General features: G+C 29.2%; 1 protein-coding gene across 2 annotated transcripts in view; it reads left to right on the top strand.

The window, feature by feature from the left end:
- The first annotated feature begins 230 nt into the window (after nucleotides 1–230).
- The window catches only part of LOC107438038 (uncharacterized), a 48,910-nt gene continuing 35,029 nt past the window's right edge, over nucleotides 231–14,111 (top strand). Inside the window, exons 1-4 of one of the 2 annotated variants that reach the window (XM_016050196.4) lie at nucleotides 231–606; nucleotides 3,583–8,294; nucleotides 9,671–9,724; nucleotides 13,745–13,806. In XM_016050196.4, coding sequence (XP_015905682.3) covers nucleotides 3,767–8,294; nucleotides 9,671–9,724; nucleotides 13,745–13,806 — 4,644 coding nt within the window. In that variant the 5' untranslated portion in view covers nucleotides 231–606; nucleotides 3,583–3,766. Of the gene's footprint in view, nucleotides 611–3,582; nucleotides 8,295–9,670; nucleotides 9,725–13,744; nucleotides 13,807–14,111 lie in introns of both variants that reach the window. The other variant, XM_016050197.4, reaches the window with a different exon arrangement.

Genomic DNA, 14,111 nt, shown 5'->3' on the forward strand with positions numbered 1-14,111 from the left:
TAACAACTTAACGAGATACACAAACACAAACAGAAACTAAACATAAATGCAAACTGAAACTAAAACTAAACAGTTAGTACACAGTTACAGTTAATCTGGCTGATGCCACAGGCATGTCTTCGGATCAATTGTACCTGATTGATGGAATTTGTGGGAAAATATTTTTCACCAATCAGGTTCTCATTTTTTCTTCTCGACCGTAATCGGAAGTGTGCAAATTCTTCTCAGTGAAAACAGTGCTTTAAGCATTCTAATTTAACGCAAACAAAGCTACAAGTAAAGATGAAGAATATCTAAATATTATTACTTGAATGATGATAATTTAATCTTCATCGATTATCAGTTTTCAAGGCTAATGGCGACTTATTTAAAAACAAAATATAAAGTCAACTAGACTTTGTTTACATCATAAAAACGCTTATCCATTTCTTTCCTTTTGATCAGACATTATATATTTACAGTTTAATGTCAAGAGAAATCATATACTTTGTGAAATCTACTAGTATAGCTGAAATTTAATGTTTTACTGTATTGAAATATTGACAGAATTCGCATCTTGTAACTTCATGTTATTTTCTAACATATTTGGGATCATCTAAATATGTAGTAGGTACATGGTATACTATAAAAATAATATCATTCGTTTTTCTTCTTAATCATGACGTTATATTCTGATTATGTATCCATTTTTGGGTGCTAGCTCTATTTACATAGGAAGATATTATTTCATTTGCTCATCGTAATGTTTGTAACATATATCAAACAATTTTGTTCAACTAAGCAATTTTTGTATCTCGAACCAGCTGGGACCGATAAATAGAATCGCAATATCTATGTTATGAATATTTTAATTCTAAATCTTATTTAATAATCGAACAACCACTAGAACTTCAAAAGTTTAAATTATCAGATATCTTCTGGTGTATTTTTAGTTTTCTTTAGGTTTTATTATCTTACTATTTATGCATGGTAAAGTGTACAATCTGGAATTTTCTTTTGTAAATGCACCTCTGACATTTTATGAAAAAATTGGGAAAAGTAAATAACTGGTCAGCATTAAATGAGTTTAAAGTTTGGAGCTTAACAATGTAAGTAGCTAAGGAGGAAATCATACAAAAGTAGAGCTATGTGCTAATTTAATGCAAAGTTTGGAGCTTAACAATTTAAGTAGCTAAGGAGAAAATCATACAAAAGTAGAGCTATGCGCAGATTTAATGCAAAGTTTGGAACTTAACAATTTAAGTAGCTAAGGAGAAAATCATACAAAAGTAGAGCTGTGTGCAAATTTAATGCAAAAAGTTACTGTGTGCAGTTTTTGTAAAACTGATTAATTTTAGTGGATAGTGATTTTTAAAGTCAAGGGCATTGCAATCTTTCCTTCAGCAAAGCTTTGGATGTATTGTATCATGTCTACTCTCTTGTTATATGGCTAGCATGTGATCATTTGTTGACTGTTGTTTATTGTTGTGAAAGAATTGTTCATGTTCATATAAGAGACATCAGGAATATTACTTACAGTTTTAACCTACATTACCTTGCAATATATAAGCTTTCTTTCTATTTTAATAGTTTACGCAAAATTATTAATAAAAAACATGTTAATTTGCTAAAACAATTTGTAAACTACTTATAAGCAAATGCTATGCTAAGTTCGCATTAGCACAGCAATCCAGAAAAATGTATCCATGAATCGAGGTTGCTGAATTGTTACAGTCTAATTGATTTCATAAATTGTAATAACATAATAATTAGCAGAAATAGCCTATAGAAATAGAACTAGCTTTACCCCCAGAAGTAACTAGTAATTAGAGTCTATTCTGACATAATCCATTTGAGGGGTGATTTCTGATTAATTATCACTATTTAAATTGTATGTGACACATGTCTATTTGAATGAATATTTTATTAGAATTACATAATGTGAAATCCTAAATTATTAACTCTGAGTTTGATAGCGACAATCAAATCTCTGCTGTTAAAACACCACAGCTAGAATTTGCATTTTGTGCTTTACGCTAGTTTTGGCTTACTTAAATACAAGGATTTTGTCACAGAAGGATTCATTACAGGGGTTCAAGGTGAACAAACTTTATGAAAAAGGTTTCCCATTTATGGTTGCATTAGATATTAAATGCAAAAGTCATCTTCTTTTTCTTGGAAACACCTTGCTTTTATCTATTTACCCTGTAGCAGAAGCCTTCAACAAGGCGGCATGTGCTGCAGATTATTACAGCATTTGTTGATTATTTTTAATTTAAATTTCCTTTTTAATTTTAAGAAAAAAACATGATGAATGTTGGAAATTGCTGAGACTCCTTTTTCAAACTTTCTACACTTGTTCCCGATAAAAATTAAAAACGCTGAATTAATAGAACGTTGCAACGAACAATAGTAAATAATAATAATCTGTTACTTAAATGCAAGCTTTACTGTGTGAGGATTTTTTCAATTTTTTTGGTATCATTGCATAAAATTCAGTTAAACTTTAAACAACATAAAGTTTTTATGTATAATATTGAAGGACCTTATGTTTGCAAATTTTGTAGCACGTATGTTAGATTAAGCGGAATTTTTATAATAATAATTTCCGTCAGACTGATTCGCTGACAAATTCGGATTTTTGAAAGATTTGTAAGAAGTGTAAATTTTTATATCTTTCTTACAAAAGATTTTAAACTCTGATTTAAGCTTGCAAAATTTTGAATAATTTGCACATCAAATTTTTTTTTTTTTAAATATAGTATATAAATATAGATATGTTTTTTTTTTTTTTTTTTTTTTGAAACACGTTTCAACTTAAAAGTTCAACTAAACAAAGCTTCATCTAAAAAACAAAACTTATGACAAATATTTGTGACATAGAGACAAAAAAGTTTCATGTCTATCTGAGCATCTTTGAAACAGATAAAAATTTCATTTGCATTTTTCCTTAACCCACTGACAGTACTGCTTGTTAAAAAGTCACATTTTAACCTGCAGTTTTCTCCGCATAGCAAAACCAGTTTTTCTATTTTATTAGGTAAAGAAATAGTGTGTAGGGGGGAAACATTCTTCAAATTATGCCATTTGCTGAACTGCCAGTGGTTTAAATTTCAAACTATGTAATTTGTTTTATTTTAAAAAAAATGAAACAAAAATTATGTTTTTTTTTCATTAAGTGTCATGAAAATATTAATGTGTATATATATAGAAGACAAGTCTAAGTCCATTTAAAATTTGTTTTTTAAAACATGAACAATTTGTTAATTTTTTATGTCACAGTGATAAACTTTTTGCCAGTAATAACATTTTAATAGTGTCATAAGTCATGTGACTAGTTTAAAGGTAATATAAAAGTAGTTTACAATAGTAGAAGATAGTCTTTAATAAATTCATTATACTTTTTAGAATAATTATATTTTTATCCGAAAATTTATTTTAAAAACTGCAGTTGTGAAAAAATGGGGATGATAAATGTGGTAAAAGAATCATGGGATTAGTGTATTGTTCCACAAATTGCTGTCATCTTTTAGTTTGCATGTACTTTTTAATAATATTTTGTCAATAAATAAACTAATTTATTACTTTTTCATTTTATTATAGGTTAAACTTGTGTCTCCTTCCTTTTGTTGTTCGCTCTCAATTGCTGAAGTGAACACTTGGTTAATTGTAAATGCTTTTTGTTCCATCAATTATTTTATCACTTCTTGTTAAAAGAGAACTTATTGCTTGATTTTCTAAAAGAAAATACCATTTCTTTTTGGATATAAACATATGTGTTCCATCAATGAATCAAAACATAAACCCCTCTAAATATTCTCAGCAAGAAAAGTGTGATAATATATTAGACGATGGGGACCATAATGTTACTGAACTGAAAGATGTTGCATTGTGTAATAAATCAATTGAAGATAATATGCATGAAGGAAATCTGGTAATGTTTTCTAAGAATAAAAATGCAAGCACTTGTGATATTTTTAACATGCAAAGCATTTCTAAAACTCCAAATTCACCTGAATCCTCTCAGTTCAATGGTTTACATGTTAAGGATTTACCTCTTACAAAAAGTTCCCTGGAATTGCTTTCTAACAAAGATGGCTTTTTGGAGGAAACTAATTCAACTTTGGATTTTTATTATCCTTCCAGAATTACAAAGCGACCACCATCTACATCATCATCTGAATTCAGTTATACAGCGGGTGGTTTTGTTAACAAATTTTTTGTTACTGATGAAGAGCGGGTAGAATATATTGCTGCCAAAAGGAAAAGAAGATTTGAAAAAGAGTCTCAAAAGTTAAAGCCTAGCAAACAAAAAAAAGTCGATTCTGATACTTTTTGCCCTGAGACTTACTCTCCAAACTCTCTAGTGGACAATAAGTGTGAAACTGATAAGGCTTGGGCATTTCAGGATACTGACTATAAAAATAATGACTTGCTCAAAGAAGAGGAAAAACACAGAACTGAAAGAACTTCATTATTTATTAATAGTGAAGAATTAATCACTTCAAAAAACTCAAAAGAAAAATCTTATACTAAAGATATTTCTGGAGCTTCATCTGTCATTTCATCTAATACTGCACCTGTTTCAGTTACTGATTTACTTTGCAATATTGATTTATCTTCATTACTAGTCCATCCTACTCATGAAAAAAAATCTCCTCAATCATTAAGTTTCCCAGTTTCTACCGCTTCTGCCGATTTAACTGCACCCACTGTTCATGGAACAAATTTAGATGGTAATCATTTGAGTGTGATGACCCCTATTGCAGCTATAGAAGTGGAATTACCTATTGTAACTATTGAAGAATCAGACAAATTAAATGTGAATTCAAACACCAACTTTAAAAATGATAAAAACAATGTGGCAACTGATGTAGAAGTAAATTTACTTACTCATAGTGTTTGTTTAAGTTACCCTGTATGTACTTCCTCAGTTGATACAACTAACACAGCTACTATTAACTTAAATCCAGACTTTAATTGTTCCAATGTTATGAATTCAACAGCTGAAAATTTTAGTTTTCCAGTTTCTTCTTCCGTACTTGATACTATCGTCCCCACTAATGTGAATTCTAGTGAAAAATGTTCAAGTCATTTGAAATCTGCACCATCTAATGTGGAATCTTATGTTTCTGTATCCTCATCTTCTAACAACAGTAATTTCAAAACAAATTTAGAAGTTGCAAATGTCTCTGAAGACATGGTTTCAAATGAATCTTTAAGGATATCTGATTCTGGGGAAATAAAATTTATTTCCGATGATAATCCTGGAGCAGTTATTGCTAATCAATTTACTCTTGCTAATTCTGAAATTGAATTTGTCTCAAATTCTTTATCTGAGGAAATAGCATCTAAAAATAGTTTAAATAATCAGCTATCTGTAATACCAAGTGAGATAGCTTCAGGTGAAATTTTAAAAGCTAATAAAGAAATTAGTCTCATTATTAATCATTTAAATGACTCTGCAGATTTATCATCAATTAACACTTCTTTCATTAGTAATAAACTGAGATCTTTGGATGAATTTGAAACACATAATGAAATAAATGCTAACTCTAAATCTTCAGTAACAAATGTTATAAGTACTTCCTGCTCAGCAGAATTCTCCAACTCAGTATCTTCAGCTCATGTTGTTGAAACTAATTATGACTCTAGTTTTCAGTCTATTGATGTATCTGAATCAAATTCGTTTAATAATGCTATTTTAAAAGAATCAGCTGATGATGAATGCTCAAAAGCATCACATTATCCTGTTACGGAATCGAAACATAGTTTTGATTCTGATTCAAAATCTTCTGTTATTTTTAATGGTGGAAAATCTCATCACATTGAAGAAAATAAAGTGTGTTTGGACTCTGATATTAAAGCAGTTAGTCCTAATGTAAAACAGCTAAATTTTTCGATTGTTTCTGATATTTTAAATTCCAATAAAGTAACTGCTTCAAACTCTATGTCGCAAGTTGAGTTACCGAACCTGACTCTTGTAAATGCTAATTCAGATAAAAAATTGACTATTTTTGAAAATTTAACTTCACATCATACTAATTTTAATAACTTTGAGATAAATAATATTCATTGTTCTTTTTCTGATTCCAGTTCCATATTAGAGGAAACAAATATCATTAAACCTAATGAAACTGAAGCTGAGAAAATTTTATCTTTTTCAAAGGAAATCAGGAAGTTAAAATGTACTGATGTTGCTTCAGCTCTAAACGTCTCTGAAGTTTCTAATGCTACTATGTCCAAAGACATTGTGAGTAATAGCTTTTTAAGTGATAACAAGATTGACAGTCTTGCTAATGACAGTAATGTTAGTCAGAATATTCCTTTATTTAGTGAAACTTCAAGTTTTAAAGCAGAAGAAGAAATTTTAAGTGATGATGTTAAATTCATTGATAATGTATCAAATAAGAGTATATCTGTAAATACCAATCATAAATCTTTAAGTATATCTTCTCTTAGTCCTGAAAATAGTCTTGCTGTTTCAAAACAGATCAAAATAACGAAAGTGACTGATGATTTACAGAAAGCAAATTGTAGAGCTAACCTGAAACCGTCTGGGACTACGAAAAACATCAATACCAAATCATCATGTGAATATTTTGATAGAAAATGCAGTCCTAGTACTTCCATTAATTTTCATTCTTTTTTCAATTCTGTTGATAAGGAATTGTCAGGTTCATTAAAAAAAACTGATTCAGATACCTCCGCACTTAATCACAATAATGACAATCATAACAGTGCAGTTGATGAAATACTTTCTGATTTAGACAATTCTCAAAATGTTTTATCTTGCTGTTCTAACTTAAGTGGTGTTGAAAAACATGAGCAGTTTCCTTCTGAAAGTAGTGACATTAAATTGAAATCTCAAGAAAGTGACAGTTTTAACAATTTAAGTTCTGTGTCAAAACCTCAAAAATCTAGAAAGTCATTTCCTCCAGTTGGTAAGGCAAAAGCAAAGAAGAGTTTTCCTTCATCTTGTATATTTACAGCAGCTGATTTAATTTCTAACACCCGCAATCTTCCTCTAATCAATAAGAAACGGAAATCTACTTTTTCCATTTTATCGTCAGATGAAAATAGTTCACAGTCTTCAAGAAAAAGTAGTAAAATACTGAAAAAAGAAGAGTCTGAGAGCTCTAAACAAACTGAAAAACATGACATGCCAGATATTAATGTGGTACATTTGAATTCTAATCAGACAAATAGGAATAACAATGAGAATTTATCTATGGAAGGTGAAATTGATATGCCAGACTCTAATATGGTACATATACATTCGAATGAGATGTCTAGTGTTAACAAAAGCAGTTTGTTTATGGAAGGTAACAGTGACATGCTGGACATTAATATTGTACATCCACTTTGTAATCAGATGGACGGGGATAACAAAGACGAGTTGTCTATGGAATATAAACTTGACATGCCAGACATTAATATGGTACTTTTACATTCTAATGAGACAAGCAGGGAAGACAAGGACGGGTTATCTAAGGAAAGCACTGAAAATGCACCTGCTGTAACTTCTGAACAAAATCAAGAAGGCAACATAGATATTGGGAATAACCCAACTGAAGTAGTTAATGATAAATTACAGATGTTATGTAATTTAATATTTGCAGAGGACACAGATTTTAAAATAGGTGAAGAACCAATATCAGTCCTCGAAAATGAAACAGCTGTTAATCCAATTGATTGCAATTTAGACTTAAATATGACTGAAAGTGTTTCTCAAGTAAATGTTTCCGAAGTCCTCCTAAAAAATGAAGCATCTGATAGGTCTTTAGTTAATAATGAAATAAAAAACACAGAGTTCAGTAAAATACCATTGTTAGAGACTTTGAATGCGTCTGATATTCATTCACCCCAAGCTGTACCAAACATCTTGAATGAATATGTTACTACATCATTTGATATGGTTCAGAACCACAAAGTTAGTAAAGATATCCAGTTAGATTTAGAGTTGAATAATTCATGCCAAAGTGAGCAAGAATTACAGATTGAGGACAATATAAATTGTGATTTAAGCACAAATGAGAATAGTAAAAATTCTTTTCATGAAGAAGAAAATAGTACAACTAGTCAGGAGGAGACTGCAACAGCTGTAACTGATTCAAATTTAATACTTCCCTCTGAAATGGAATCTACTCCAAATCTCCATGCGGCAAAAAAAACTTATTTAAAACCATTCACAGCTGCTATGAAATCTATTAGTGGTCAGAAGCTACTGAACTCATCAAGTACTGGGAAAACTGCACTAAAAACATTTGCTAATAAACATTTAAATCGAAGGCTCTATGATGCAAGCCCAAGTGGTATGTATATTTTACCTGTATGTGAGTATTATATTTTTAGTGAAGTCTAAGTTAATGTCCTAGAAGCAGAATATTTTCAAATGTTCTGCAACAGGACTTATTAATTTATACAAATGTTCTGCAAGCATTTCACAGCGAAAAAAAGTCAGCTTTACGTTAAAATACTATATTTTCATTTATTAAAATACAGGATCATACACAGATATTCTACATTATTTTTTAAACTAAGGCAAACATTCTTGATTTGCTACTTTTTCAATCACTTTTGAAGTGTAAAATTTTGTTGATGACGATGAATTATTGATAAATTATTTTCGCAGGAAAACACTGTCACTTATTCAAGATACAAATTGTTCTGCAGGACTTCGTTTGTTCTGCGACGTACGTCACAGTCTTAGGCACTTTCTGCTTCTGGGGTTAATGTTTATATAGGATGTAACAACACTAGTGGTCAGAATTGTAAAGGTTAAATAACTTGCCAAAACAAGCAATTTTCACCATATAGTGTGGAAATTATTTGAGTCTGAGAAGAAAAAAAAATAGTCATGTGAAAGTACCATGCCTGGGCATTGCCTTTTCAAGAAAAGGGAGTGACTGATCCTATCTTTTGGCCTATCGATCCTATCTTTTGGCCTGCCATATCTCATGATCTGACTTCTTTAATTTTCTTTTCTCTCTCTCTGGGGACATCAAAAAACTTGCACCAACCACACAGTGCTAATATAAAATATCTTCAGTGATAGACGGATCATGGGTTAGAGTCCCTTTGCCGTCAGGCTAACTGTGGAAGGTTTTTGTGGTTTTCCTCTCCATGTATCTAAAATGCGAGTTAGTACCATCAAGAAGTCTTCCATGAAGGCAAATTTCTCCCAATACTTGATCCAGGAGTTCCTTGTCTTCTGGATTTGGATCAAAATTACAAGGATACAGAGTTGAACATTGATAGTCATAAACTGAGCATTCTGTCCACTGTTCAACAACGGTTATGAAATGCCAAGAGGATATTTTTTTCCATATTAGCACCACAACTGAAGGTGATAGTGAAGTGACAGAAATCTTGCATTTTTGCATGATTTACTTCATTGTTGATGTGAACCCTGTTCTGTAACTGGTGTTTGCTTATTTGAGCATTTGTTCTAAACATTTTGGTAATGAAAACTTTCATCCCTTATTATTGGCTTTTATTGTATTTCTAAGTTTTGCTAAACCTGCCCTTTGTTGAGGTTTGAATTTTGCTTTGAGGTGCCATCTTGTGAAAATTGTTTGTTTTGGCAAGTTTTGTCATCAATAAATGCTTACCCTCTTCTTCTTCTTCTTTTTATATATATATTTCCTTTTGATTTGTTTAAATTTTGAAACAACTTCTATTCTGTTAGATATTATCAAAGATGGCTCTGCAATTTACATCATGAAAAATGCAAGTGCAAATGGTAAGTTTGGTTTAAAAATTTTTAAATACCTTTTCAATTCATAATTGAATATTATTTATTTTTATTATTTTTTTAAATTTATGTCATTTGTATGTTAAAAATCTCTACTCAATTGTTAAGTGACTATTTCAGCTACTGTACTTATTGGAATTTAATTGTAAAAAGTTTAGGTATACTTCAACAATATTTAATTTTATCTGTGTAATTTAAATATCACATAAGAATGAAATTAAGAAAATAACACAGACAAATAAACATTATGTGTACAAAAGAGATTTTTTTAAAATTTAGTTTATAATTTTTACTTCTTATTGTATCCTTATTTTCTTATTGTATTCTTAATTCTTATTGTATCCTATTATTTTCTTAATAAAATGTGGGAAAACATCAAATAATATTTTTTTACTTTCTTTCTGTGGAGGGTGGTTTAACTGGTTTTATCTCTAATATGGTGGTTGTCTAAATATTTATTTCTGAGGATGTCTTTTCTCAAGTTGCTGAACTTACTAACCGAAATACTTTAATAAATTGAAAGAATGTGTGCTATTATTTATTATGCTGTTAATTGTTTACTTACTTTAAATTAATATTTTTAATAATGTCAATGATTTCATGTTTTTAATAGATATTTTTTGTTTGTAGGATTATTTTTAGGGATGTAACGAATATTCGGCCACTATTCGGTATTCGGCCTATTCAGCCCTTTTGCCGAATATTCGGCCTAGCCGAATAATGAAGTATATGTTATTATTAATTATGCTGCTATTATTAATTATTTAGATTTGTGAAAGCCTTATTGTTGGCATCAAGATAATTAAAATATTACAAAAAATACATCAAGTTGTTAAATTTTTTTTTAAATATAGAAAGTTTAAAAAAGAAAATTTGTTAATATTTATTTCATTTTTAATTTAAAATTTGAAAATTATTTAATTACAAAATTAAAATTTCAAAAGTGAAACTTTTTAAAAAGTTCTTAATTTTCTGAGTTTTAATAATTTTTCTGACAAAAAAGAATGTTAAGAATACATTTAACAGTAGTAAGTAATGAGTTCTTATCTATACATAATAATAAACGCGGCTGTGTGTGTGTGTCTGTAATCACAATATATCGCCCCAGAAGCCTCGCCCGGGCACGAAACTCGGCCCATAATTGTGTTTTCACATAATGAAGAAGTATTTTTTTTCTTTTTCAAAAATTTTGATTAGTTATTTAGTTATCAGTCATTTTGTAAGTCTATGCTTTTCGTCTGCTTTTTCGTCTTCAAAGAGCCATATTCAATAAATTATTAAAAAATGCATATACTTTTCCCCACTCTTATAAATGTATGCTAATGCGAACCTCACAATTGAAATATTAATTTTCGACAACTAAAACCAATAATATACGAAGGAATTAATAATTTAATTGTAAAGTTCGCATTAGTTTACATTTATTAAAGTGGAGAAAAGTTTAACTTTCGTATTAAAAATGTGGCAACATATTCGATACGTAAATAGAACGCTTCGCTTTGATATATTTGTCGCTGTTCATAATTGGGTATAATGTAGCCTACGTCACAGGTTGTGTTGTTCCTACTAAATTTAACCCATGAACGGCATTTTCTGCGAGCCTAACTTCAAGCCACAAATAAACAAACGAAGTGTTCGATCGTTTAAATAGCTGCTCGCCAGATTTTATTGCATTATAAAGAAAAGTTATTGAAACTAAATACAACTAAATAAACAACAACAACTAAAACAAATAACAACAACTACTAATAACAATAACTAAATAAACAACAACTAAATTCCATTCGTTTAGCATTGCGTCATATGTTGTTCCTACTAAATCGAAGTAGTTGTGTTTTTTTCATATTATACCCAATTGTTATAATAAGTTTTTCTTCTTCTTTCCACGCTCTATTTTTTTTTTCTGAAGCGAAGACGATAATTTTTATAGCGATATTGTAGTACTTTGTACAACTAAAAATTCTTTTCACAACACTTTAAAAATATTTACTTTATTTTCTTTATATATACAGAGAACAGTCGGCAAAGAATTCGATTAGGTTGAAAAACATTTCGCTAAAAAGGAAGGAATTCCAAAAGAAAAAATAAACAACTTAAAGAATAAAAATGCTGATACCAGCCAATTTTTTGAAAGTTAACTTAGAAATAACAAACCAAACGATGTTAAATAACAAACCAAACTATGTTAACAAAATGACGTAGAAAGCGCAACTAGATCAAAATTATACAAGCACAACTAGATCAAATTATAATACCTGAGTGCTTGACGTAACAGATATAGAAATAGAATTTGATACCATAAAAAATTATATAGAAATAGAAATTGATACCATAAAAAATTTATTCGTTTTCGTGTTCTTTCATGTATTTAGCATTTTAGTTTTTTTTTTTCTTAAGCGTTGTAGCTATATAATTTCAAACATCCTCAAGAGCTATAATACATTTGCAGCAGAACTTGATATGAAGACAAAATTGCTGGACAGGAACACTTTAATTGTCCACTAATCTTCAGATTTCCTGCTATGTTTTAAAAAACTTTATTTGTGAAAACCTTCAGCGTGGCGGACAGCTGGCCGCCTTAGGCGGCTAGTCTTAAATAAAGTGGCATATAAATTACAAGTATAACTATAACTAAAATATGCTTTTATTAATTATTTAGATTTATAAAAGCCATATTGCCTTGTTATTGGCATCAAGATATTTTAATTATTACAAAAAATAAATCAAGTTTTCAAAATTTTTTTAAATATACAAAGATTAAAAAAGCAATTTTGTTAATATTTATTTCATTTTTAATTTAAAATTTCAAAATTACTTTAATTACAATCAAAAGAGAAATTTTTTTTTAAAAAGTAAGTATTCGGCCTAAAATTTGGCCGAATATTCGGTATTCGGCTATTCGGCCCCATCACTATTCGTTGCATCACTAATTATTTTATGAAAATTAATTAGATTTTAGTCATTAAAAAATTAAATCTTCCTGCTCTTTCATGTTATTTGTACATGATCATAATGTCTGTTTTTAATATAGCAGGAAGTAACCTTTCCTGATTTTAAAAAACAAACATGCTATATTGCAATTCACTTTATTGAAAATTAATCATTCAAAACAGTATAAGAATTATTAAATTGTGAAGATATTTACAATTTATACGCACTAAATCCGAAAATAAATTGCTGTTTAAGTGAAAATTGGTTTGTAATTAATTATTAGAAAATTGTTTTTTATTTTTAATCTGTTCTTAAAAAAAGTAACAATAGTTGAGCATCTTTTTATTATTAAAAGATTATTCTAAGATTTAAACATCATCAAATAATTAGTTGGCAAGGTAGGGACTTATATCCTTTTCACAAAGACACTCAAGATGATAGAAAAAAATAAAATACATAAAAACTAGAAAAATTGCCAGCTTTTCAACAAGAAAATTAGATTTTGATGTTTATTTTTTTATTAATTTTTATTATAATAATAAAAGACATTGATTTTTGACATTATTGATGATCAATTTAAAATAAGAAACAAGCATTTTGACAAATTTTATTTTCATAGCATATTGACATATGAAACAGGCAATTTAATTAAGGATCCTTTCTGCAGTTTCATACAAATGTTAACTTGCTATCAGTTCTAAACAACCTCAGCCAAAATCACATTGCTAGTGCTGCCCGATTGACAGATGTTCTCTTGTTCCTCGAAACAGAAAATATTGTTAGATATGTAGGGGTGGCAAGAGCCAAAATTGACAGAGATAGAGGGGGAAATGAAGGCATTTCTTTTTCTTATAGTTTTGTCCTGAGAAAAAGGAAAAAAAAAGAAATGGGAATAGCTTGGGGTGTAGGTACAGAGCATAAAACTTGAACTTTTCAATTGCCAATATGAAAATCAGACTGTAATAATAATTTATATAGTGACTAATCTCTAATGTTATGAATAAAATGACTGATTAAGACAAATTTGTTACTTTTTCATATTATTTTGCCCTTATATTAAATGACCATTTTACTTAGGGTCATCGTGTGAGGAAATATCTGATGATGACACAAAAGTTCCTGGTGAATGGTCTTCACAGGTAATATTGTTATTTCTTTCTCTCAAATATAGTATTTAAACATGATTTGTTATTTGAGTAATTACATATGAAAGTAGAGATTTCTTACTGTATAACAATAATAAATAATGAATGCTGTTTATTATATTTGTTGTAATTTTTATCATTAGCTTAATGGAAAAGTTTTTTTCCAGATTGATACAGTAGTAGAAACTTGATTTCACATTGTTCTTTTTGTATGTTAATCTTGCTTCTTACATCATTTTCTACTGATTTGAGAAAAGTACCTTTACCGATAATGTCTCAATATAGTTTTTATTAAAAAT

Source organism: Parasteatoda tepidariorum, chromosome 10 (genome assembly GCF_982258835.1).
Source record: "Parasteatoda tepidariorum strain Cologne lab strain chromosome 10, Ptep-v5.0, whole genome shotgun sequence".
Taxonomy (NCBI): Eukaryota; Metazoa; Arthropoda; class Arachnida; order Araneae; family Theridiidae; genus Parasteatoda; species Parasteatoda tepidariorum.